Source organism: Biomphalaria glabrata, chromosome 13 (assembly GCF_947242115.1).
Source record: "Biomphalaria glabrata chromosome 13, xgBioGlab47.1, whole genome shotgun sequence".
NCBI lineage: Eukaryota > Metazoa > Mollusca > Gastropoda > Planorbidae > Biomphalaria > Biomphalaria glabrata.
Window position 1 is genome coordinate 13,203,290 of NC_074723.1, and position 23,319 is coordinate 13,226,608.

A 23,319-nucleotide genomic window follows, 5' to 3' on the forward strand; every position below is an offset into this window, starting at 1 on the left:
ATACCAGGGACACTGTAACTTTCTAAAAAAAAATAAAAATAGAGTGCTTTCAGTGTTTCAATGGGTTGTCCTAAAGAGTAACTTTCTTACTAAGACAAATGTTTAACAAACTAATTCTTATTTTGGTAAACTTACTAGATCAACATAAAGGTTCTCATCACTGCCACCTCCTTTCAGCTCTGGGAAAGCACTGATGTCAGGATAAACATAAGATGAAGCTGATAGAGATGATGCTGAAGAGGAAGGTCGACTGGCATTGCTTGACTTTCGGCTACAAGGAAATCAAATTTAGAAGAAGAAAAAAATGTATTTTTTATAGAAAATAATTAATTAAAAAAAAAATATTCCAGAAAAAAAAAAACACAGTGAACAATGAACTAAAGAAGCAAAGTAAGTAAAGATTAAATCATTTTACACCAAAATTTAAATTCTGAAAAGTCCAATTAAAACAAATTATTCATATTGAACAGTATTAAACTATAGAAACACACATTTTTTACAATAAAAACAACACATTTGAATTAGGAACAAAAGAACAAAAATACATGATGAAATTTATTTTTCGATGATTAAACAACAAAAAAAATTATTTCAACTAGCTCTAGCAGAAATATACAGAGATTTGGTTGACCAAGTAGCGACTTTGTAAGCAGCTGTTTTTTGTTTGCTTTTCTACAGGATTTATTTCAATTACTTGATTGATTGGGTCTAAATATAACAAAAATCTAAAGCATTGACAATTTGTTTCAAAATTTTTTTTTTACAAAAGTTGACTAGATAATTTAAAAATATCAAAATATTTTTTTTTTGTAATATAAACTAAACACAAATTGATTCTTAGGAATTAACAGCACTGGGATAGTCTAACACTATTTGACTAACATGCTAATGGTAGTTCAGACAAAGTATCGTAGCCAGGTCAGACCAGCAGCTTCATGCCATTCCAAGAACTATGAATGTCTTCAAGTGAACACAACACACAAGGAGAAATTTTCTAGTCTGCACCAGGAGTTGATTTTGTGAAACAAAATCCTCTTTTTTTGTTTGGTGATAGTGATTCTGATTGAATTTGACAGACAATGGGAAGTATGTGTATTTTAAACTTGGAAATGTATCATTATTAAACAGTTCAGTTTTTTAACAATGAGCTTTGAAAGTAAGACTTCTAGAATTTGGAAGTAAACAAATGGTACACTTTCTTTCTTATGAATGATCTAAATCAAAACAAAAAGACACAAGATCCATAAGATCAAGTATACATAGAAACAGAGCATTTCTAAACTAAAAAGTGCTATACAATAGTAGTTAGGACAGAAGTGAATAGAATTTCATTTTTTAAGCATCTTAGCTGAAGTTTATTCTTAATTGTCAGTAAGAAGTTCAAGTGAGTGTGAGGATATTGCACATAATATTCTACACATACAATTGTTCTACAAAGGCAGAAATTATAAAAAATAAAAAGATAATGATAACAAACTTTCAAGCTAAAACAACAAATTTAATTACACTAAAAACCTGCAATGATTTGAAATAAAAATGTAGACAAAATATCCACACTATTGTATGACAATATTTGGAGCTATGAAAAAGAAAACACATATAAGACTATGGCAAACTTTTAATCAAGGGTACTAGCTGTATGGTCTAAAAATTAATTTTTCATTGGGACTTTTAGTACTATGGTTTATCTAAGATTTTTTTAAAGAATAAAGCAATGTTAGCAAACACTGTTATTGAACTAAATGCCAACATTATTGAGGTTGTAATTTTTTAATTTTTTTTTGTAAAGGTTAGTTCTATATCTATAGATTTTCACTTTTTTCACAGTTTAAATTAATCTAGGTATTAATTCTATGTTGATATATTTTTTGTGAAGATTTACTAAATAAAAAAGTTTAAATAGTATATCTCTTTCTAATATTAAGTCATGACAAGCCTTTTTTTTAAAATTTCTTTCATTTAAGTAGAAATCAAAAGTAAAAATAAAAATAACAACAAAAACAACAAAAATTTCACACATCATAAGACCTTAATACAATTAAACATGCAAAATTAAAGAACACCCAATCAACATCTACAAAGGATCATCTTCTTTAACCTTACCCAAAAATGGATTTCTTCTTCCTATTGGTGGAACTGAGAAGTAAATGGGTCAAGGTCAATGAAACACTATGATAATCATAATGATCAAATAAGACAATTTGTACAATCATCTCAGCTGTCAGCACATAAAAAAAAACAAAAAAAAAACTTTCAAACTATCAACTTACTCTGTTCTTTCCAACTTCTCCACTGAAGACACAAGTGCTGGCTCACATTCAACATAGTCTGTTCAATAGACATAAAATGTCAGACTAACTTAAGCAAAATGAGGGACATTTCTGGCAAAACTTAAATCCTAAACTATTAATAGTAATAAATAATAATATTTCAGAGTCAAAACAAACACATTTATCCTAACAGCCAATCTAACCTGGATAACATTTTCTTTCCATGATTAAATATTGACTAAAAGTTCTGTAATGTATGAGTGAAACTGTGCTAGGAACGTATATTTTCTATGCTATCATTCTACGTTTACTAATGTACAGATTGCAAGAAAAATGTCATCAAGGACACCAAAGGTATATTGTTATTATTAAGTTATTACTCTTAAGTCTACAAGTAATAAAGACTTTTTACCTGATTTCCCAGAAGCTGGTGCCAAATCAGAAAGATCTGAACCAAAGGAGAACCTGTCTTTCTTCCTATTAAAATGATACAAACAAGAAATTATTGGATTGCTGGTGCAATTTACAGACTGAAACATTCATGTGAAACAAATTTCTAGAATTAAAAAGTTTATTTGAACACATTTATCAATTTTTACATAGTGTAATGTTACATATAAATATACAAATATACAAACACAAAATATTACACTAGTGGTAGATGATACACAAGAAGAATACAATGAAAATAGTAGTTAAATATATATTTAAGTTGAAAGTACAATTACTTGAAGACAAAAACAACTGATGTGTCTGCACTCTTCTCTTTCAAACATCTTCAGTGTCTTTTCTATCAAGCAGCTATTTCTTTCTGATTGTTTTTTGAAATTTTAACACTACTATTTCTTTCTGATTGTTTTTTTGAAATTTTAACACTAGTCTAATGTATGTGTTTGTTTGCATATGTTGACCAGTTTATGTGTTTGTTAAAATATAAAATTTTCTTAAATCTTCTTAGCAGCTATTGAAATAATTTCTTTCCTTTTTTTTTTTGTTGTTTCATTGGAAGCAACACCTATTTGAGCTTATATATTATTGAAAATATAAACATGCACATAATTTCTTTTCCTTTCCTATAAATTTTCTCCATAGTATCTAACTAAAAAGTTTTTAATGAATAGTTTAAAATAGTCATGAGAAAAAAAATCTTTGCATGAAATTTAACTGTTGTATATATATATAAAAATGAAAAATGGAAATCTAAACTTACTTATTCCCATAAAAGTTTCCAGAAGATCGGGGTGCTGGCGGAGAAACAGGAACAACAGTATCTAGACTCACTCCAAGGGTGGCCTTGTTGGACAGGGCTGGATTCCTGGGTGGGAGAGGGGGTGAGTTCTCTGGTGGCTGATTTAATACTTTAGATGTTCGTGGAGGAAGGGGAGGGGGTGGCGGCATGTTGGAAGCCATAGGAGGATAGGACTGGCTGTTAGCAACTGTGGACAGATCCTGTGAGTAGGAGGACGTTGTGGCTGCTGATGCTGTAGATATGCTGCTCAGTGTGATGTCTTCTCGAGTGAAACGGCCGCTGCTTCTCTCACTACTGGTTCTGGATATAGAGTCCACTACATCATTATCCAGGTCATCCACCTCTTCAACAAAATCTCCTTCTGAATCAGTGCCAGCTAGGACATAAAAAGAAAAATGTTTAGTAACATGCAATGGCATTGAAAGTAAAACATTATTTTAGAATCAAGTAGATGTATAGACAATTTCCAATTAGTTTTTTCCTCCTTTAAAATGATTAAGTATTAATAAAAGAAAAAACCCTGGACTTAACATGTCTTTATCTAACTAATTAACTGATCAGTATATATCAGAGTTAAAGAACAACTTTGATATGTAAGAGTAAGGATGCATTAAAGTTGAAGATTTAATTACCTCCTTTGATGTCACATTAAAAAAAAAGTTAATCCATTATTTTTTTATTTTTTTTTAAAAAAGATTTTATGAATATTTCTAGATTTAAAGAGAAACTTAAATGCTTGACATCAATCAACATTCAAAGATTTACCTGATTCAACTGAAGGTTTAGATTTTTTGTTCTTGCCTTTCTTGTTGGAGAAAATGTTCTTCAACTTTTTACCCAAAGTTTTATTCTTGTGTTCACTGCTGGCGGGTTTATTGAACTCTTCTAGGTCTTCGTAAAAACAGTCTTTGTCATCAGTAGCACCGCTGTCACTCTCTGCCTCTACATCCTCATACTCTGTCCCTGAACTGCTGCCATTTGTTTGTTCACCATCTGACTGAGCCTAGAGATGAAAGACAATCACAAGTTATATATTGAACATCATGTGTCCTCTGAACAGGGCCAGTCCTACAGATTGCGGGGCCCTATGCGAAACGGATTGCGCAGGGCCTTTTCTTGGTTGTGATAAGGATAATAAGGAAATAAATTCGTCTTTGCATTTTATTCATACTTTGCTAAGTACAAAATCACTTTCAAATTAACTTTACAAGCCATCTACAGTAGATGATAAGTTTTCCAACAAAAAGGCGATAAACATTCAGACCTGCCTTTTAGATTTACGATTTACCATTGACTAGCAAAATATCGCTATACCCAAACATGTGAAAGACTTCGGGAGTCAACCCCAAGGAAAAATCAGGAGTTGGCCACCTCAGATAGTTTGCACTACACATTGTTACATCCTGGCAGAGCCTGCAGTGCTGCTAATTGAAAACTGTATCTGCACTTGAGTTCCTTAGCATACTTCAGCTTTGTAGAGGGGGGGGGGGAACTGCTGTGTGGGCAACATCATTCTGACCTTAGCTATTGCACAGACATTCATCTCAATTCTATGAGATAATCCATAGTTGCTTTGCAACTGAAAGAGGTCAAACATGTGTCCTCTTTAACTAGCGAGGTAAATGTTTAAAACACTAAATCATATCTTACAAATACAAAATATGGAGTAATAAAAAGAAAAAGATACAAAGATAAAAACAGAGTTTTTTCTGTATGCTAAAATAAACAATAACTTTTGTTTCAAGTGCCTTTTGTGCTGATAAGCGTGTTCTGTGTATCAATCCGAAAAAAAAAATGACAAGGACATAATTGGAACATAATAGTGATCTTTTCTTTTAATATATATATATAACATTGAAAGATAATATCATGCCAACTTTAAAAAAAAAGTTCCTGTCCAGTTAAAATTATTAATAAGTACGAAACTAGCTCCAGTTAAATTTAGTATTTCATCACTAAAATTACAAACAGCATTACAAACTACAGGCATTAGAATTGAACCACAGGTAAAAGAATTAACTGAAATTGACTTTCAGATATTTTTAGAAAGCTTTAATAAGTAGACTAGGGTCCTTGAACAAGCTATTACACCACTACATGGATGAACAAATTGAATAAAGAAAACTTGACTATATGGATGAAAAAACTTAAAGGAAGAAAACTGCTTACTGTTTTGTCTTCAGAGTCTCCGACAGATTCAGTAGAAGTTTTCTGTTTCTTCTTGCTTCCTCTTTGTTTCCTACGAGAAATACTTCAATCATTATTCTACAATGATTCCATAATAACATTAAAACCACATAATTGTATTTAAATTAGTAAACTGTACTTTGCATACTTGAATTGCCAATATAAAAATAAACAAGGTCCAAAAATATATTCTATGAGATATCATTTATAAACTTTCATTTCAGGTCTTTGCTGGTACACTGGTAGTGCAATATTTATAACCAGAGCTGCATAATGTTTTGGCTTTAATGAGCCACTTTGAAGTTAATTTTAAAAAAATAAAATCTTTGTTTTATAAAGTTTTATCTGCTTTAAAAAAATATAATGAGAATAAATATCAAAATGCAAAGATAAATGATTCTAAAGAATGTTTGATAAAGTTGTTGGACTATTCAAAATGATCAACATTTCAAATGCATGTGGCATTAGGAGGTAGGAGAGTGTAATATAGCATGCATATTTCAGAGACAATCCTTTGCAATTCTTTTATGACTATAAGCCAGAAAAGAAATATTGTAACATCATAACTGCATCAACTACCAGTAGAAGGTTACACTCTGCATCTTTTATCTAAGTAGTAAGCTCATTGACACTCTCCACTGAATACCATAAGTCAACCAACTCTGAAGGCATGCAATGCCAGAGAGGTGAAGCACTTCAAGGCTAAAGAAACAACCAAATAAAGATGAAAATTCAGAGAAAAGAAAGCACAAGATGAAAATATTATCAGGACTACATTATCTGCTTCAAGGCTCCTTAATCCACAAAAAAGGATAAGGCAATAGGCATTAAGTTCTTGAGATGCTGAATGTACTATTGAATTCTACTGCTATCCAGTAATAGCAAACAGGATAAAGTAAAACCAAGTAAAACCTCAAAATTCAGGAGATGTTGAATGTAAAGAATGTTTACAATTGTCTACCAAAGCATTAGTCTACATAGGATGTCTGAATCATAACACTTGGACAATTAATTCAAACACTAGTCTCAAAGCCAGACCAAATGCAAACACTGTCATAAGTTATTAACTGGAAGTCTTCTTTTTTTTTTAACAAAAGTATTTTGAGCTTAACCATCATTCACACTTTAGTTCTCACTTTTCATGCAAGCTGGAGATGTTAAACATTATTCATAGCAATCCATTGCCCAGGTTAAATAAATGTGTGTACATTTCATGCTAATAAATAATCAAATATTTCATTGTGTTTTTTTTTTCACAAGAGAATTCAAGCAAAGGGAGCGAAACAATAATTGGAGGAAACCTTTTTTTTTCTTTTTTTTTTTGGGGGGGGGGGGGGGGGGGGGAGAAGGAGAAACATAACTACTTCTTTGCAAATAATGCACAAAATGCAAGTTGGCTATTTTTAAGTGGATATTTCTGATTGTAAACTTACAGTCTTTGAATGGCAATTTTTTTAAAATGTTTCATTTGGCTGTTAGAAATAAAAAGATTAGTAACAACAAGTAGAGACAAAAAAGAGATGTTAAGGCCTTGAATACAGATAACGTTTACCTTTATAGAAAGTTATTACACAATTGACAAAAATTATTAGCAAATATACTATTATTTCAACAAAATTCTTTTGTATGACTTAAATGGTGAGTAAATATTGTCTTTATAAGCAACATGTTAAAGCTTAATTTTACTTTCTGAATTTTCTCAAACAATAATTGGGAAGTTTTATATGTAAAGGAGTGAATCTCTACAGAAATAATTTTCTCATTATTTTGACAAGAATTATTTCTCATGTAGTTTATTTTGGTGTCAGTTGTAAAAGTTGACTACAACAATAAAAACATTGTTCCCTGACTCACCTGTAAACACCTAATCTTCTGCTGGGTACTTTACCAATTTCATTTGGCGATTCTTCTGTGGAAGTAACTGAAACTGAAATAATGCCAAAAAAAATAATGTATCAGCTATGTTACTTTCACATTTAAAATCTAACTCAATTCTGATCTGAAAATAATAATTTCCAAAAAAATATTATGCATGACTGACAGACAAATGACAATGTAAGTAAGAGAAGTTCATTTAGAGTAGCAATATGAAATTTCTAGCATAAACGAGGATATAGTAACTTAGGTCCTCCCTTAAAGAAAAAAAAAACAATAGCTTTTAAATATGGAACATTTGATATACTGACAAGTTTCACTGAGCATGTTTGTAAAATGTTTTATATGTTTTGGATGTTCCTTCAGAGTTGAAGATAATTACTTCCTAGTCCAAACCTCCCGCAGGACAACGAGGGATGGGGGTGGGCAGGATTTGAACCCTGGACCATTGATAAATCTGAACGACAGTCCAGCGCACAAACCACACGACCAGGCAGCCATCCTGCATTGATTTTTATAGCCTTAAATTGGAACAAACTAAATCTAAATTTTGAAATTAACAAGTGAATATTTTAGAAATTTGAATGGCTATATAAAATAAAAATTTGGCAAAAATTAACATTACAGGGAATATTACAGTGGACAACTCAGCCAATATAAAATAAATGTTTACAAAACAATTGGTGTGTTGAAACTAATAGAAAGCAATAGGTCAATGTAATTTATAATCATTATGAGAAGAAATGATTTGCTAGGTTACTGAAGTTACTGACAACTATAAACACCTTAATAGACTCTAGTACCTTACATCTCTAAAAAGCTCACACCACAGATAACTTCTTCCAGAATTTTTTAAACATTTTCACATTAGAAATAGTAAGAAATGATCATCTAGATGTATCATTCTATGTGTTGTCTACCTATAGAGAATAGGTAAACAACACATGACATGTTCTCAACCAATCAACATACCACTTCAATATTAGGACTACACAAAATATGTTGAACAGCAGACTTATTCCTATTGAACACTACAGTGGACAGGTCACTCTCTACTGACCTTATACAGTAACAATGGCTTCAATATATCCAAAGAGGGAGAAAGCACAGGTGACCAGCCTAGACTAGACAGGCACCTATACCTATTTTTATCTCTACACACTTTCTTGTCAGACAAGTGTACAACGGGTCCACAACACAGCAGATTATGTTGAAGTGCTATATGTCAGTGACTATTGTATGTGTGTCAATACTAGTCTACAACCACGGGTGCACACAATTGACTAAAAAGAAAAGGGGGTGCACACAGTTGACTAAAAGAAAAAGTGTTGGCGTGTAGCCTACGTGGGAGACTGATAACCTACATTCACAATGTTATCAAACAAACTGAATAATGGGAGGGGGCGGGGAGAGGTATTTACTTAAAGGGTAACGGCTATTCTTGACTGCTGGTACAGGAAATCAAGGCTTTGAATAGTTGCCATGTGATGCTGAACTCTACAATAACTTTGGCGTCTGTTATTATTAGACATCAAAAAGCTAAAAATACAAATACGATCCTCGTATACAAGATAAAACAGTAATTAATGAACACTTTTCTGGGCTGTCCCCCCCTCCCCCCCCAAAAAAAAATCCGAAAGGGCAGTTACTCAAATAATACGGTTGCATTGCTAAAAAAATCGAGACTGATCTAGATCTACGCCTTTTATTCTTCTTTTTTTTTTATATATATTGTGAATTAGTAGTGTACAATGCAACAATGATAGGCGTACTAATGTCAATGTCACATGTATGAGACTTCACTCAGTGCAGCTTAGGAAAGTGTGAGTGTGTGTGTGCTAATGCCAATGTCACATGTATGAGACTTCACTCAATGCAGCTTAGGAAAGTGTGTGTGTGTGTGCTAATGTCAATGTCACATTTATGAGACTTCACTCAGTGCAGCTTAGGAAAGTGTGTGTGTATGCTAATGCCAATGTCACATGTATGAGACTTCACTCAATGCAGCTTAGGAAAGTGTGTGTGTGTGTGCTAATGTCAATGTAACATGTATGATACTTCACTCAGTGCAGCTTAGGAAAGTGTGTGTGTGTGTGTGTGCTAATGTCAATGTCACATGTATGAGACTTCACTCAATGCAGCTTAGGAAAGTGTGTGTGTGTGCTAATGTCAATGTAACATGTATGAGAATTCAATCAGTGCAGCTTAGGAAAGTGTGTGTGTGTGCTAATGTCAATGTCACATGTATGAGAATTCAATCAGTGCAGCTTAGGAAAGTGTGAGTGTGTGCTAATGTCAATGTCACATGTATGAGACTTCGCTCAGTGCAGCTTAGGAAAGTGTGAGTGTGTGCTAATGTCAATGTCACATGTATGAGACTTCGCTCAGTGCAGCTTAGGAAAGTGTGTGCTAATGTCAATGTCACATGTATGAGACTTCATTCAGAGCAGCTTAGGAAAGTGTGTGTGTGTGCTAATGTCAATGTAACATGTATGAGAATTCAATCAGTGCAGCTTAGGAAAGTGTGTGTGTGTGCTAATGTCAATGTCACATGTATGAGAATTCAATCAGTGCAGCTTAGGAAAGTGTGAGTGTGTGCTAATGTCAATGTCACATGTATGAGACTTCGCTCAGTGCAGCTTAGCAAAGTGTGAGTGTGTGCTAATGTCAATGTCACATGTATGAGACTTCACTCAGTGCAGCTTAGGAAAGTGTGTGTGTGTGTGTGCTTATGTCAATGTCACATGTATGAGAATTCAATCAGTGCAGCTTGGGAAAGTGTGTGTGTGTGTGTGTGCTAATGTCAATGTCACATGTATGAGACTTCACTCAGTGCAGCTTAGGAAAGTGTGTGTGTGTGCGCGCTAATGTCTATGTCACATGTATGAGACTTCACCCAGTGCAGCTTAGGAAAGTGTGTGTGTGTGTGTGCTAATGTGAATGTCACATGTATGAGACTTCACTCAATGCAGCTTAGGAAAGTGTGTGTGTGTGCTAATGTCAATGTAACATGTATGAGAATTCAATCAGTGCAGCTTAGGAAAGTGTGTGTGTGTGTGCTAATGTCAATGTCACATGTATGAGAATTCAATCAGTGCAGCTTAGGAAAGTGTGAGTGTGTGCTAATGTCAATGTCACATGTATGAGACTTCGCCCAGTGCAGCTTAGCAAAGTGTGAGTGTGTGCTAATGTCAATGTCACATGTATGAGACTTCACTCAGTGCAGCTTAGGAAAGTGTGTGTGTGTGTGCTAATGTCAATGTAACATGTATGATACTTCACTCAGTGCAGCTTAGGAAAGTGTGTGTGTGTGTGTGTGCTAATGTCAATGTCACATGTATGAGACTTCACTCAATGCAGCTTAGGAAAGTGTGTGTGTGTGCTAATGTCAATGTAACATGTATGAGAATTCAATCAGTGCAGCTTAGGAAAGTGTGTGTGTGTGCTAATGTCAATGTCACATGTATGAGAATTCAATCAGTGCAGCTTAGGAAAGTGTGAGTGTGTGCTAATGTCAATGTCACATGTATGAGACTTCGCTCAGTGCAGCTTAGGAAAGTGTGAGTGTGTGCTAATGTCAATGTCACATGTATGAGACTTCGCTCAGTGCAGCTTAGGAAAGTGTGTGCTAATGTCAATGTCACATGTATGAGACTTCATTCAGAGCAGCTTAGGAAAGTGTGTGTGTGTGCTAATGTCAATGTAACATGTATGAGAATTCAATCAGTGCAGCTTAGGAAAGTGTGTGTGTGTGCTAATGTCAATGTCACATGTATGAGAATTCAATCAGTGCAGCTTAGGAAAGTGTGAGTGTGTGCTAATGTCAATGTCACATGTATGAGACTTCGCTCAGTGCAGCTTAGCAAAGTGTGAGTGTGTGCTAATGTCAATGTCACATGTATGAGACTTCACTCAGTGCAGCTTAGGAAAGTGTGTGTGTGTGTGTGCTAATGTCAATGTCACATGTATGAGAATTCAATCAGTGCAGCTTGGGAAAGTGTGTGTGTGTGTGTGTGCTAATGTCAATGTCACATGTATGAGACTTCACTCAGTGCAGCTTAGGAAAGTGTGTGTGTGTGCGCGCTAATGTCAATGTCACATGTATGAGACTTCACCCAGTGCAGCTTAGGAAAGTGTGTGTGTGTGTGTGCTAATGTGAATGTCACATGTATGAGACTTCACTCAGTGCAGCTTAGGAAGGTGTGTGTGTGCGTGCGAGAGAAAACGAGAGGGAGAGACTGGGAACCAGAACATAAAATATTCTATGTTTTGATAATGAATGACATATATTTTAATTTTACTGCAAATCTGACCCTGAGAACAAAACAAAAGTTGGCAATTTTATCAAATAAGTGTTAAGTATGTCAGTTGTAAATGAGTGAGAGAGACAGGGGAGAGAGAGAGAGAGAGACAGATGGGAGAGATGGGAGAGAGAGAGAAATGTAAAAGAGACATAGGGGAGAATGATTGAGAGAAAGTCAAGTGAGATTGGTGAGGGAGAGACAAAGTAGAATGAAAACAAAACATGGTACTAAAGATACACATTATTCACTTGAAAGGAAGGGAATCGTTCGTTATAATCCCGGGCTTACACACTTTGTTCACTAATCACCACCACCATTCGGGAGTCATTACCTTTTTTTTTTTTTACAGCTAAACCCGTCAAAAATGTCAAGACAATCTTACAACTGAACGAGTAAATGACTGGCGCATGTTGGGTATTTGATAGCTATAGGACCATCAGACATCGAAACAACGACAAAAGTTCCACTAAGCGACACTGTGGACGTATCAAAGCCTTGAATCAGGATGTCAAGATCTCCTCAACATGTCTTGTACGTTGGGAGAAAACACTTCAACCATTTAGTAGCCTAAGTCTAAAGATTTGCTTTACTATTTGTCAGTTACTTGTGTGGTCTAACCGAAACACAAACAGGAAGGTCAAGATACAATCATTTGAACCTAACAGTTTTCTTTGAAAAACAAAATAGACCTAGTGTCCAATGGTTGATGTAAAAAGGGGGAAAGAGACAAGGCGGATATGCCACACACACCCTTTATTTTCCCCACATTTTTAGCTGTCTATAATAAGGGAAAAGCCGCAATTCACTTTGTGCTATAAAGCACTATTCAAAAATCCAAATCACGTATCGTGATCAAATAGTTACAAAGGCTACTTTTTTTTAAAAGCGAATTCTTTCGTGTTTTTTTTAAATCTTAAATTAAAAAAAAAAAAAACTTTTTTTTTTCATATGGACTCTATACCACTTTAAATGTAAAAAAAAAGGTTATAATCAAACAGTGGACGTACATATATTAGCTGAAATTTAAAAGAAATAGTTGCATGTGTTTATAGATACAGCCACTAGGCCTTCCTAGCTGCCTGGTTGTGTGATGTGCGCTATGGTCTACTAATTCTAGTCTAGTAATTCGTACGAACACGTACTAGCAGCTTATATTTTGAACTAGCAGCTTCTATGTGGTACTAGCAGCTTTCAAGTGGTACCAGCAGCTTTTATGTGGTACTAGCAGCTTCTATTTTGAACTAGCAGCTGAGGCTGAAAGAAGAATTCAAACCTTTGAAAATAAACGTTACAGAAACATGTTGGTTATCAGATACCAGGGAAAGAAGACAAATTAGTTTGTACTGTTACAAGTCAACACTCTCAATACTGTGAAGAGACGAAAACTGAGCTGGTTTGGTCATATTGTGAAACTTGACTCCTGTCTAATATCATCCTTCAAGGTACAGTGCAGGGAGGGCGAAGAAAGGGTCGTCCAAAAAAAAAGCTGGCTGGACAATGTAAACCGGACCAGCCTCTCTCTTGATTTCCTTACTAAGAAAGAACAGCTGCTGACCGGGAAAAATGGAGGGATTTGGTTACAACGAACTGCCACAGCAACGACAAAAGTCAAGGGACAGATGAAAGAGAGCAGCTTCAATGTCCGTGTGTAAAGCAATGCGAGAGTACAACCTGACACATACTTCTTTTCGTTTCTATTTTTGAAAGGCAATGCTTGCAATCATTGTATCTGAGGTGTCTACAAGAGAAACGAAACAAATGGTGTTATCACCCTATCCCCCCCCCCCAAATATACACAAATAAAAAAAATGCACTTTTTTTTTTTACTTCTACTGAGAGTTGTATGAGTCATCCATTTAATAGACTATATAGACTACAATTGTACGAGTCACCCATTTAATAGACTATATAGACTACAATTTAAATATACAATATAAACAAATTGACCGATTACAGCTATAATTGGGTTCGGGATATTACACTTGCGGAGTATACGCGTGGGCTCTTCAAGCTAGTGTTTATCAAATGTAAATAAATGTAATCCTACTCTATGTTCACTGTTGGGTTCTAGGCCACGGCTTTAATGTGTTCTTTCAATACAACAATCACCACAAGACAAAGTGAATGCCGCTGGAAATGTTATAAATCATCTGCTGTATGCTTACAGCCCCTACCCCCCGGCCCGTTGTTCACGTCCAGAGCTCGACAGCTAAAGGGAGATAAAACCATTTTGCTGTTGTTGTTTTTTGTATGGGTGCACTATTAGTTCAGCGGGCCTTGTTCGCGGCAAGAATTCTTGTGTCACGTGAACAATTTTAACTGCATACCAACTGACTACGACTCATCGAGTTGCACTCACATTAGAGTCACTGACATAGATCTAGTTCTACGTTACTGCCGGTAGATGGCAGCTGCCATTTCAATGTAAATGGTTGAATGTTTATAACACTACTGAAGTTCCACCCATCTTACTTGGCGGCGAACAAGGTCTACTAGCAGAATACTTTCACAAACAACACAGTGTCTACGAGTGATGGTTACAAAGACTCGCGTGTTCATTACCAGCGAACACATTCTAATCACAAATAGCAGAATGAATCATGATTCTTTATGAATTGAAAGGAGTGCGATCGTTATGTAATCTATTGATTATATTTCCTCGCTATGTAATCTGTTGATTATATTTACTCAATAATTAATCTGTAGACTATATTTCATCGCTATGTAATCTATTGATTATATTTACTCAATAATTAATCTGTAGACTATATTTCATCGCTATGTAATCTGTTGATTATATTTACTCAATAATTAATCTGTAGACTATATTTCATCGCTATGTAATCTGTTGATTATATTTCCTCGCTATGTAATCTGTTGATTATATTTCCTCGCTATGTAATCTGTTGATTATATTTACTCAATAATTAATCTGTAGACTATATTTCATCGCTATGTAATCTGTTGATTATATTTCCTCGCTATGTAATCTGTTGATTATATTTACTCAATAATTAATCTGTAAACTATATTTCCTCGCTATGTAATCTGTTGATTATATTTCATCGCTATGTAATCTGTTGATTATATTTCCTCGCTATGTAATCTGTTGATTATATTTCCTCGCTATGTAATCTGTTGATTATATTTACTCAATAATTAATCTGTAGACTATATTTCATCGCTATGTAATCTGTTGATTATATTTCCTCGCTATGTAATCTGTTGATTATATTTCCTCGCTATGTAATCTGTTGATTATATTTACTCACTAATTAATCTGTAGACTATTTTTCATCGATATGTAATCTGTTGATTATATTTACTCACTAATTAATCTGTAGACTATTTTTCCTCGCTATGTAATCTGTTGATTATATTTACTCAATAATTAATCTGTAGACTATTTTTCCTCGCTATGTAATCTGTTGATTATATTTACTCAATAATTAATCTGTAGACTATTTTTCCTCGCTATGTAATCTGTTGATTATATTTCCTCACTATTTAATCTGTAGACTATATTTCATCGCTATGTAATCTGTTGATTATATTTCCTCACTATTTAATCTGTAGACTATATTTCATCGCTATGTAATCTGTTGATTATATTTCCTCACTATTTAATCTGTAGACTATATTTCCGACACTTTTTTTTTTCAATTGAATTTAATAATGTTTGACTTTGAAGATAATAGTTCAGATAACACTCAAATCAAGTAAAAAGAAAATAAGAGATTTGTGGAAACTCCATTCAAGTTGAGAAGAGAGCAGCAGTTCGTTTCCAAACTCATGAACTTCAGACAACGTCCCCAAGCTTGAGTCAGTCTTCATGCTTAGTTGAAGTAGAGCTACTTAGTAAATACAGATAAAGGGATGCCACGTCCTCATCGGTAGAACTGTTCCCCAGGCAAGTGGTTCCCCCACTATCTTACGCAACCAACACAAGACACAAAATAAACAAAAAATGTGGAGAAACCTCGGATAACATTGTGTTCGGTGCCAATATGTTGGGAGCACCTAAACGATCGCTGTTGTTGTTTTGATTCTCTTGTGTTTCATTCATGGCTAGAATAAGATACTAGCCATTACACTACAGACAACAACAAAAAATTGCTTTTATGAAGCACTGAGAAGTACAGACAGACAGAAGAGAGAAAAAACAAAGAATCTTGTGGAAGAGGAAGCGTTCATCCATTCTAGTACAAGGGGTTCTACACATAGGGTTCTACACATAGGGGTTCTACACATAGGCTTCTACACCTAGGGTTCTACACATAGGGGTTCTACACCTAGGCTTCTACACAGGGTTCTACACATAGGGGTTCTACACCTAGGGTTCTACACATAGGGGTTCTACACATAGGCTTCTACACCTAGGGTTCTACACATAGGGGTTCTACACCTAGGCAACATGTCAACAATTGCACCTGACGGGCCAAACCTAATGCCACTGTACTCAAACCAGCATCTAAGAGATAGAGGAGGTCATAGTGTGGTGTTGTTTTAACTGTTTCCGTACAGGAAAAAGAAAAGGGGGGGGGGGAGCAACGTTGGTGTTGTGTTACGCCCACGCGATGACTAAATAGCTGTAGGAGTCTCCCGAGTCATACTGGTTCCCCCTTAACAAGTGGCCTAACAGTGCAGTGACAAGACACTAGACACAAATAGACAAATGGACACTACAAATGGACATTACAGAAACAAAAATTGACACGACTAACAAATATCGGCCTAGAATACAGACAACAGGTCAGGCAGACGATTGCAACAAGACAAAGACATCTGATAGAGATGTGACTAATTAAAAGACGAATAAAACTAAACAAGTTTAAAAAGACAAAGAATAAATATTTTCAAAAGAGAGCCGCGTGTCTATGTTTATTTCCACCGCGTGCAGTATACACGCAAACTAAGTCATGCTCAAAATATATTTTAAACACCAGTACAACCAGACATTCAAACAAACATTCAACCCTTCAATAATAACACTCTTTTTGTTCCACTTTTTATACCACATCTATTACAATTCGAATGTGTTAGTCACTGAAGAGGAGTATCTAGTGACTCTAGTTCTATACAATTACTCATAGTAAGTAGTTTTGTGATTTCGTACTTTAGTATTTGTAGTGCCTTGTGGGAAAATAAAGACAATAACCACCAGCCATACTAACAATAGATACACATCTTTTCAAACAAGGAAATCTAGGGTAATTAAAAGGTTATCTAGTCAAGTTGTCTGCAGACGTTTTTTGTTCAATGGTTCTCAACCTTTACACGTCTTGAGTAGAAGTCACTTGTTAGATTATGTCAATGACTTTTTTTTTAGTCTTGGGTAGAAGTTCGTTGTCAGCAGACGTCAAAACGACCATTTATTTCTGCAAGTTTTAGGTACCTGTAGTGAGATGTCATAGATTCATGTACTTTTGCTAGTTTGTGCTTCTGGTATACCGTATTTCAAACTGAAGTAGGGACGATCCAACTGGCACTAGTTACATTCAGTTGTTGATGTAATCGTAGTGCGTATAAGGTGGATACATTCAAGATTTGTACTTTAAAGCCTCACCATTACTGTGGCGATGAGCTTGCCTTCAGCTACACTGTAAACTTTAAGGTCCATTGACACCTGCGTACAATCCCTACTGGGAATCTCTGGGAAGTGGATTGAGTTTAATTCAGTCAAACTTTGTGTAGACCCTACAAATGATCTCAAGTCAGATCTGTCTGACAAGAGGCATAGCAAAAGATACAATAAACAGCCCGTCAAGTGTCTCGAATAAAGACAAGCCTGAGGCGTGAATACAATCAACACAGGGAAAAGGGAATAATAAAAGAATGTTCTACTGACTTGTCACAATTAGTGCTGGTTTCATAAAAGACTTTCTCTTTTGTCGTAATTTTTTCTTCTTTGTATTCGCGTTTATGGCCGTCATAGGAGAAAGCCACTATTGGTCTTGTGTTGTCTATCCGTCTGTCACGTTTAGATTGCGAATACTAAAAGCCCTATTGACTCACTGGCGGATCCACTCGGACGAATTTTAGTATAGAATTCACACAATTTGTATACGAATTTATTACTTATTTTAATAATATATACTTATTATTTATATTTCAACCTATTTTTAGATTGTTTCGATGGCATCAATCCGCCCCCCCCCACCATAAACTTTCGAGTTGGGGGGGGGGGCGGTCCTATTTATTTGCAGAAATCACAGCTTGCTAACAGAATCAATTAAATATCTATATGATTAAAACTTGTTATTGGTATTTTAACCGGTCTTTATATTATGTCGTTCATTTTTGGCCGATTGGAAGGGGAGGATCGAATACCTCTACTGTCCTTCCCATCTAAACCCTTTGAGTGTGGAGGGGGGGGCGGTCCTACTTTTATGGAGAAATCATAGTATGTGAACAAAATTAGTCGAATATCTATATAATATAAACAGGTGGAAGTGCGATACATGCAATCACCTTTCCCCCATCGGACAAACCAATACTTTTTCTTTTTGTATTAAAGTAAGAAATTACAAAATTTAACAAATCTGTCACTAATATAATTTATATATGCTATAAAGTAAATTCTTATATCGAGTGGCCCAACCTCTATTCTTTAATGCAAAATGCAATCATTAGCAGAAATTATAAAAAGGAGCGAGGATTAATCGTTTTCATTTTACCGTCCTTCCCCTTTCCAGACAGAGTTTGTGTAATTTCACATGAATTTATCATAACTATTTTAAGAAAGACTATGCTTTGAAAAAGTTATAATTCAAACTAAATTTTTCAATATAACAGTCACGGTTGAGATGAGTTCAAAAGCCAGATAATCTTTTCCTAGTCGACTTTTTCCAACCTTTACTCTATCTCATATTTTTCTAGTTAAATAAATTTAAGACTATAACTCAAAATTTATGCTTACATTTTATTTAATATTTATTAATTGAATTTTTTTTTTCGGCGGCGATCCTCAAAGCCTTAAACTAAATATGTTGGGCATCTTATCTTTTCAAAGAACAAATCAGTTGTATTTGCAATGTATTAAGGGACTATAAATTCATATTCAAGGTCCTTTATAATAGAATGAGTAATGAGCTGTAGGTCAGGAGAATGCGTTACTGCAGTGAAGAATGCCAAAAAAACGCTTTTAGCGTTGAGGCTTCGCCCCGAACCCCACTAATAAATAATGAGCTGTAGATGTCAGGAGAATGCGTTTCAGCCGTGAAAAATGCAAGAAAACGCTTTTGGGTATATATATATATGCTGTACGCACGTTTATTCATAGGGTTATGGTTTACTGGGCGTTAGGGTTAGGGTTTGGAAAAAAATCGCCCCCCCCCCCACTCCAAAGTTCTGGATCCGCCAGTGTATTGACTATCCTATTTCCTATCGTTCACATTAAAAATACGTCAACCTTTGGTCTTATGTTTACATCTGTATAACTTTATAGTTAAAAACCAATTCAAGCTATTTGATAGACAAACTTTTGTATTTCAATACCGGTACATTGATGATAAACAAACAAACAAACAAGAAGTTGTATGGGTTCGGGAGACAATCGTAAAGAAAAAACCGGCGCTAGTGATCCTTAGGCAGCTTGCAGCACACAGTGCTATAACCAGCCAGCTACTGACCCCAAACTGTATCGGATTTTAGCCGTTCCTTTGGACAAATCAGCTGTGTGGAGATGGAGGGACTGCTATGTGGAGAAGGAGGAACTGCTGTGTGGGAGACATCGTCCGTTCAACTCGTTTATCCAAAACCCCAAATTAAATAAATGTACCCCAATCAAAAAGTCTTACTCTGTTCAATGCATAGTTTTTGTTCATGTCGCTGTTGTGATCAAGGCTTCCAATGGATCCTCACCCAATTGTCTCGACACTTCAACATAAACTCAAACGTCCATGGGGTATTTACACCATAATTCAGTTTATGTTATAATCACAACAAATTTCCATAAGGATCAATAAAGCAGTCTTAGTCTTGGAAAAATAAATTGCACTATTATCGTAAAAACTTTTTGCACAAAACAATAAACAAATCATGCTCCACAAAATATAAATCTAAACTTCTATAGCTTTAATATTTGGTCTGTGTCCACCATAATTCAGTTTATGTTATAATCACAACAAAATTCCATAAGGATCAATAAAGCAGTCTTAGTCTTGGAAAAATAAATTGCACTATTATCGTAAAAACTTTTTGCACAAAACAATAAACAAATCATGCTCCACAAAATATAAATCTAAACTTCTATAGCTTTAATATTTGGTCTGTGTCCACCGCCTGCGCTAGAAGTGGCATAATATGTAGGTCGCAGCTGGGGCTGCGTAGCCACGAGAAATACTGCACTCCTCATTAATCTTCGGACTCGAAGACAAGTCTTATTATTATTCTAATTAAACACAAGCAGTTCTAGAGCATATTCAATACGGTAGATGGGATGTGAGTAGTGAGCGTAAGGCAGAGGAAAAAACATTGTCACCATTCAATGTGTCACTTTTGTTGAACACTATCTTGTGAAGAGTTCCTTTCATAGTTTCCATACGGTATTATTTCTAAGCCAGGAACAATTGAAGCTAACCTCAAGTGTTTTACATTTCAAATGATAGGAAAATGAAAATATAATAGCAATAACTTGACATATATTTGACACTCTTTGACACCATTAAGACAATGTGCCTGAAAAAAAAAGCCCCTAGTTTATGATCAGACTTTATTTACCGTAATTAACATAAAACATGAAGAAAAAAAAAGTTCCTCTCGAGATGTTCTTAGGGAATGTGAGGTTCACCTGTTTCCGAGGGAATGTGAGGTTCACCTGTTTCCGAGAGAATGTGAGGTTCACCTGTTTCCTAGAGAATGTGAGGTTCACCTGTCTCCATGCCCAGCTTTTTGACCAACTGCTTTTAGATCTACTTTTCTCATCAAATATCAAGAACACTCTAGAACTAGACTTTACTAGACGGGCTGAAGAGCGGACCAGGTCTAGTAGTAAATTATCTTATTAAAAACTACAGCCTTTCACAGTTTACCATATATTCACTTTGGTTAACAGATTTGCAGTTACATTATCTTTCACTCTAGTTTATAATACTTTGAAATTAGCCAGGCCAAGTTGTTACTTTTTTTTATTTCCTTCAAAACTATTGCATTTAAACAACATCGACGGTTTGTTAGACAACATGAGAAGACTACGTCAATGCTAAATATTAATTGCGTTATATTTGAACGAAATGTCCCAATAAAATGGTCATACTTGTACAGTGGGACATAACATACGAGCGGTTCTCATATTTTGGTTTAGGGCGTGGTGTGCACATGATGAGGATCTCAAACTTTTTAGTTTAAGACTCAAGGACCATTCATAAATTAAATATCGCAGGTTACTGTTATGATCCAGCACTGTACAGTGTGTACACAGTTTGGTGTTTTGGGTTTTGCCAAAGATCGAGAACCCTTGTGCAAGGAGTATAAACAAAGCGCATAACTGAGAGCCAGAACGTTTATCACGAGTCTTGTCATGGTGGAACTCCACGACCCTCCAGACCAGCCCGAACGTTCTGTTTACTCAAGAAACACATGAGTACATGGTTACGATGGAGTAGTAATACACGGCCAAATATGAATACATTGCTACAAATGTACGACATGTTTTGTTGTGTTCCTACAGGCGAAAAGCAATGGAGATCTAGCTCGATACTGTCTGGATTTTCGTAACTTAACAACACCATGCATTTCCTTTGACTCCGTAAAAGAAGATAAACCATTCACTGTCTTGAGCACTTAAAAAGGAAAGTACATCTAGATTCTAGAGTCTACAACAATGAGTTCCTACTCAAGCGCAAAGAGTATTAGATCTAGTGATGAAACTAAACGCAAAAAGTGAAACAGTTGGCCGCCATATTTATCTGTATACTTCAGCTACCCACAATACATGTGTAACATAAACACAGTTTGCCACAAAGGATTGCAATGGCAAATTTTGGACACTATTTTTTGAATGATAGCGGTTCTCGAAATTTAGTCAGGGCCCATACAACATTAAATGAACGCTATGTTATATATAAATATCAAATAAACAGTTCAAGTATGTACCTATAACTATTATATGAGCAGTTTATGTATATATTTATAAATATAAAATGAGCAGTATATGAAAGCTTACCTTGAATTTCAAAATTAGCACTTAAGGTATCTACAAATAGGCCTATCAAAATGAGCAGTGTATGTATAGAATCTATAAATATCAAATGAGCAGTGTATGAAGCTTTAGCAGATATGATGAATCAAATGTTTTTGGTCAATGATATTTCGAACAACACAGCGACATCATTAGCCATGATTGATTACTTTGATGTAATTTAAGTCAATCTTTATGCACTGCAACAGTCCCCGATTTGAGGTCCACAAGTTCAAGTCACAGTGTTCAAGATGTTAAAGATTGAAAACCTCTACGCCTCTAGCCAAGAATGTAATTTAGGGTTATTTGAAATAGACTCAATCCACACGAGTCTAATGAGATTAAGTAGCAACACTTGCATAAAGGAGCCAAAACACTCTGTAAATTTGTACAAATAGATCTTGACCTTTTTACACAGTCCTGTGTTACTTTTGCTTTCCGGTAGTAAAATCTTAATGAAATTTCGCAACAAAGACCTGAGCTTGTGACTTAAAGGGTACAGTAGTGAGTGTGCAGTACAATAACCATTTGAAAATTTATTGTTGATGTTCAGCTGACTTACTTGATTTGCGTTATTTATTTTTTTTAGATGTGTAACTCTTCTCTACATTGAAGGCAAAATGTAGAGCTTTTTCCAGTACTAATAATAAATACCATCTGCTTCCATAGTCGTACTTAGACAGAAATTTAAAATATGAAGTGAACAAAAATTGTGTTTGAAAAGCAAATAGTTTCTAGGTCATAAATGAAAGTTTCTAAATGCACTAATAAATGGCAGATATTAAATCTAGGTACATTATTTGTTTTAAATTATGGAAAGCAGCAGTCTTCAAATATATGTATCATAAGTGTGCATTTTTACTAGAACATTAAGAAGTTATACTTTTTTTTTATAATATGAAAATACCTTTTTCACCAAAGAAAAGGTTTTATTTAATTACCGGGTATTTATCTATTTATGTTTTGAAAATTAAAAAAAAAAGCCAGTTTTACTTTACGAAGCGGTCAAATGAAATATTTTATTTAAAAAAAAAAAAGGGGGGGGGGACGAGGGAAACTAAATGACGTATTGTGTAACCTGCAAACCAAATAAATTCCAAAATGCATTTGCACTGGTTTGTTTGAAAAGTCTCACTAATTGAAACACACAACTAAATTCAAAACGTTTTTTGAATGGTATGAAGGAATTCATCATTTAGAAGCAGTGCTTAGAATCTTTTAAATAAATCGTATTTCTGCCTTTGCAGTTTTTGA

General features: G+C 34.9%; 1 protein-coding gene across 4 annotated transcripts in view; it reads right to left on the reverse strand.

Annotated features, from left to right (window-relative positions):
- Positions 1-23,319, reverse strand: part of LOC106072918 (serine-rich adhesin for platelets-like) — a 46,672-nt gene that overhangs the window by 13,820 nt on the left and 9,533 nt on the right. For 2 of the 4 annotated variants that reach the window (XM_013233379.2, XM_013233378.2), the window contains exons 3-11: positions 7,561-7,633; positions 7,140-7,178; positions 5,689-5,758; positions 4,285-4,522; positions 3,481-3,895; positions 2,683-2,747; positions 2,271-2,328; positions 2,104-2,136; positions 136-271 (exon numbers count right to left, since the gene is read on the reverse strand). In XM_013233379.2, the coding sequence (XP_013088833.2) occupies positions 136-271; positions 2,104-2,136; positions 2,271-2,328; positions 2,683-2,747; positions 3,481-3,895; positions 4,285-4,522; positions 5,689-5,758; positions 7,140-7,178; positions 7,561-7,633 (1,127 nt within the window). The remainder of the gene's footprint in view (positions 1-135; positions 272-2,103; positions 2,137-2,270; positions 2,329-2,682; positions 2,748-3,480; positions 3,896-4,284; positions 4,523-5,688; positions 5,759-7,139; positions 7,179-7,560; positions 7,634-23,319) is intronic. The other 2 variants (XM_056007464.1, XM_056007463.1) reach the window with 2 other exon arrangements.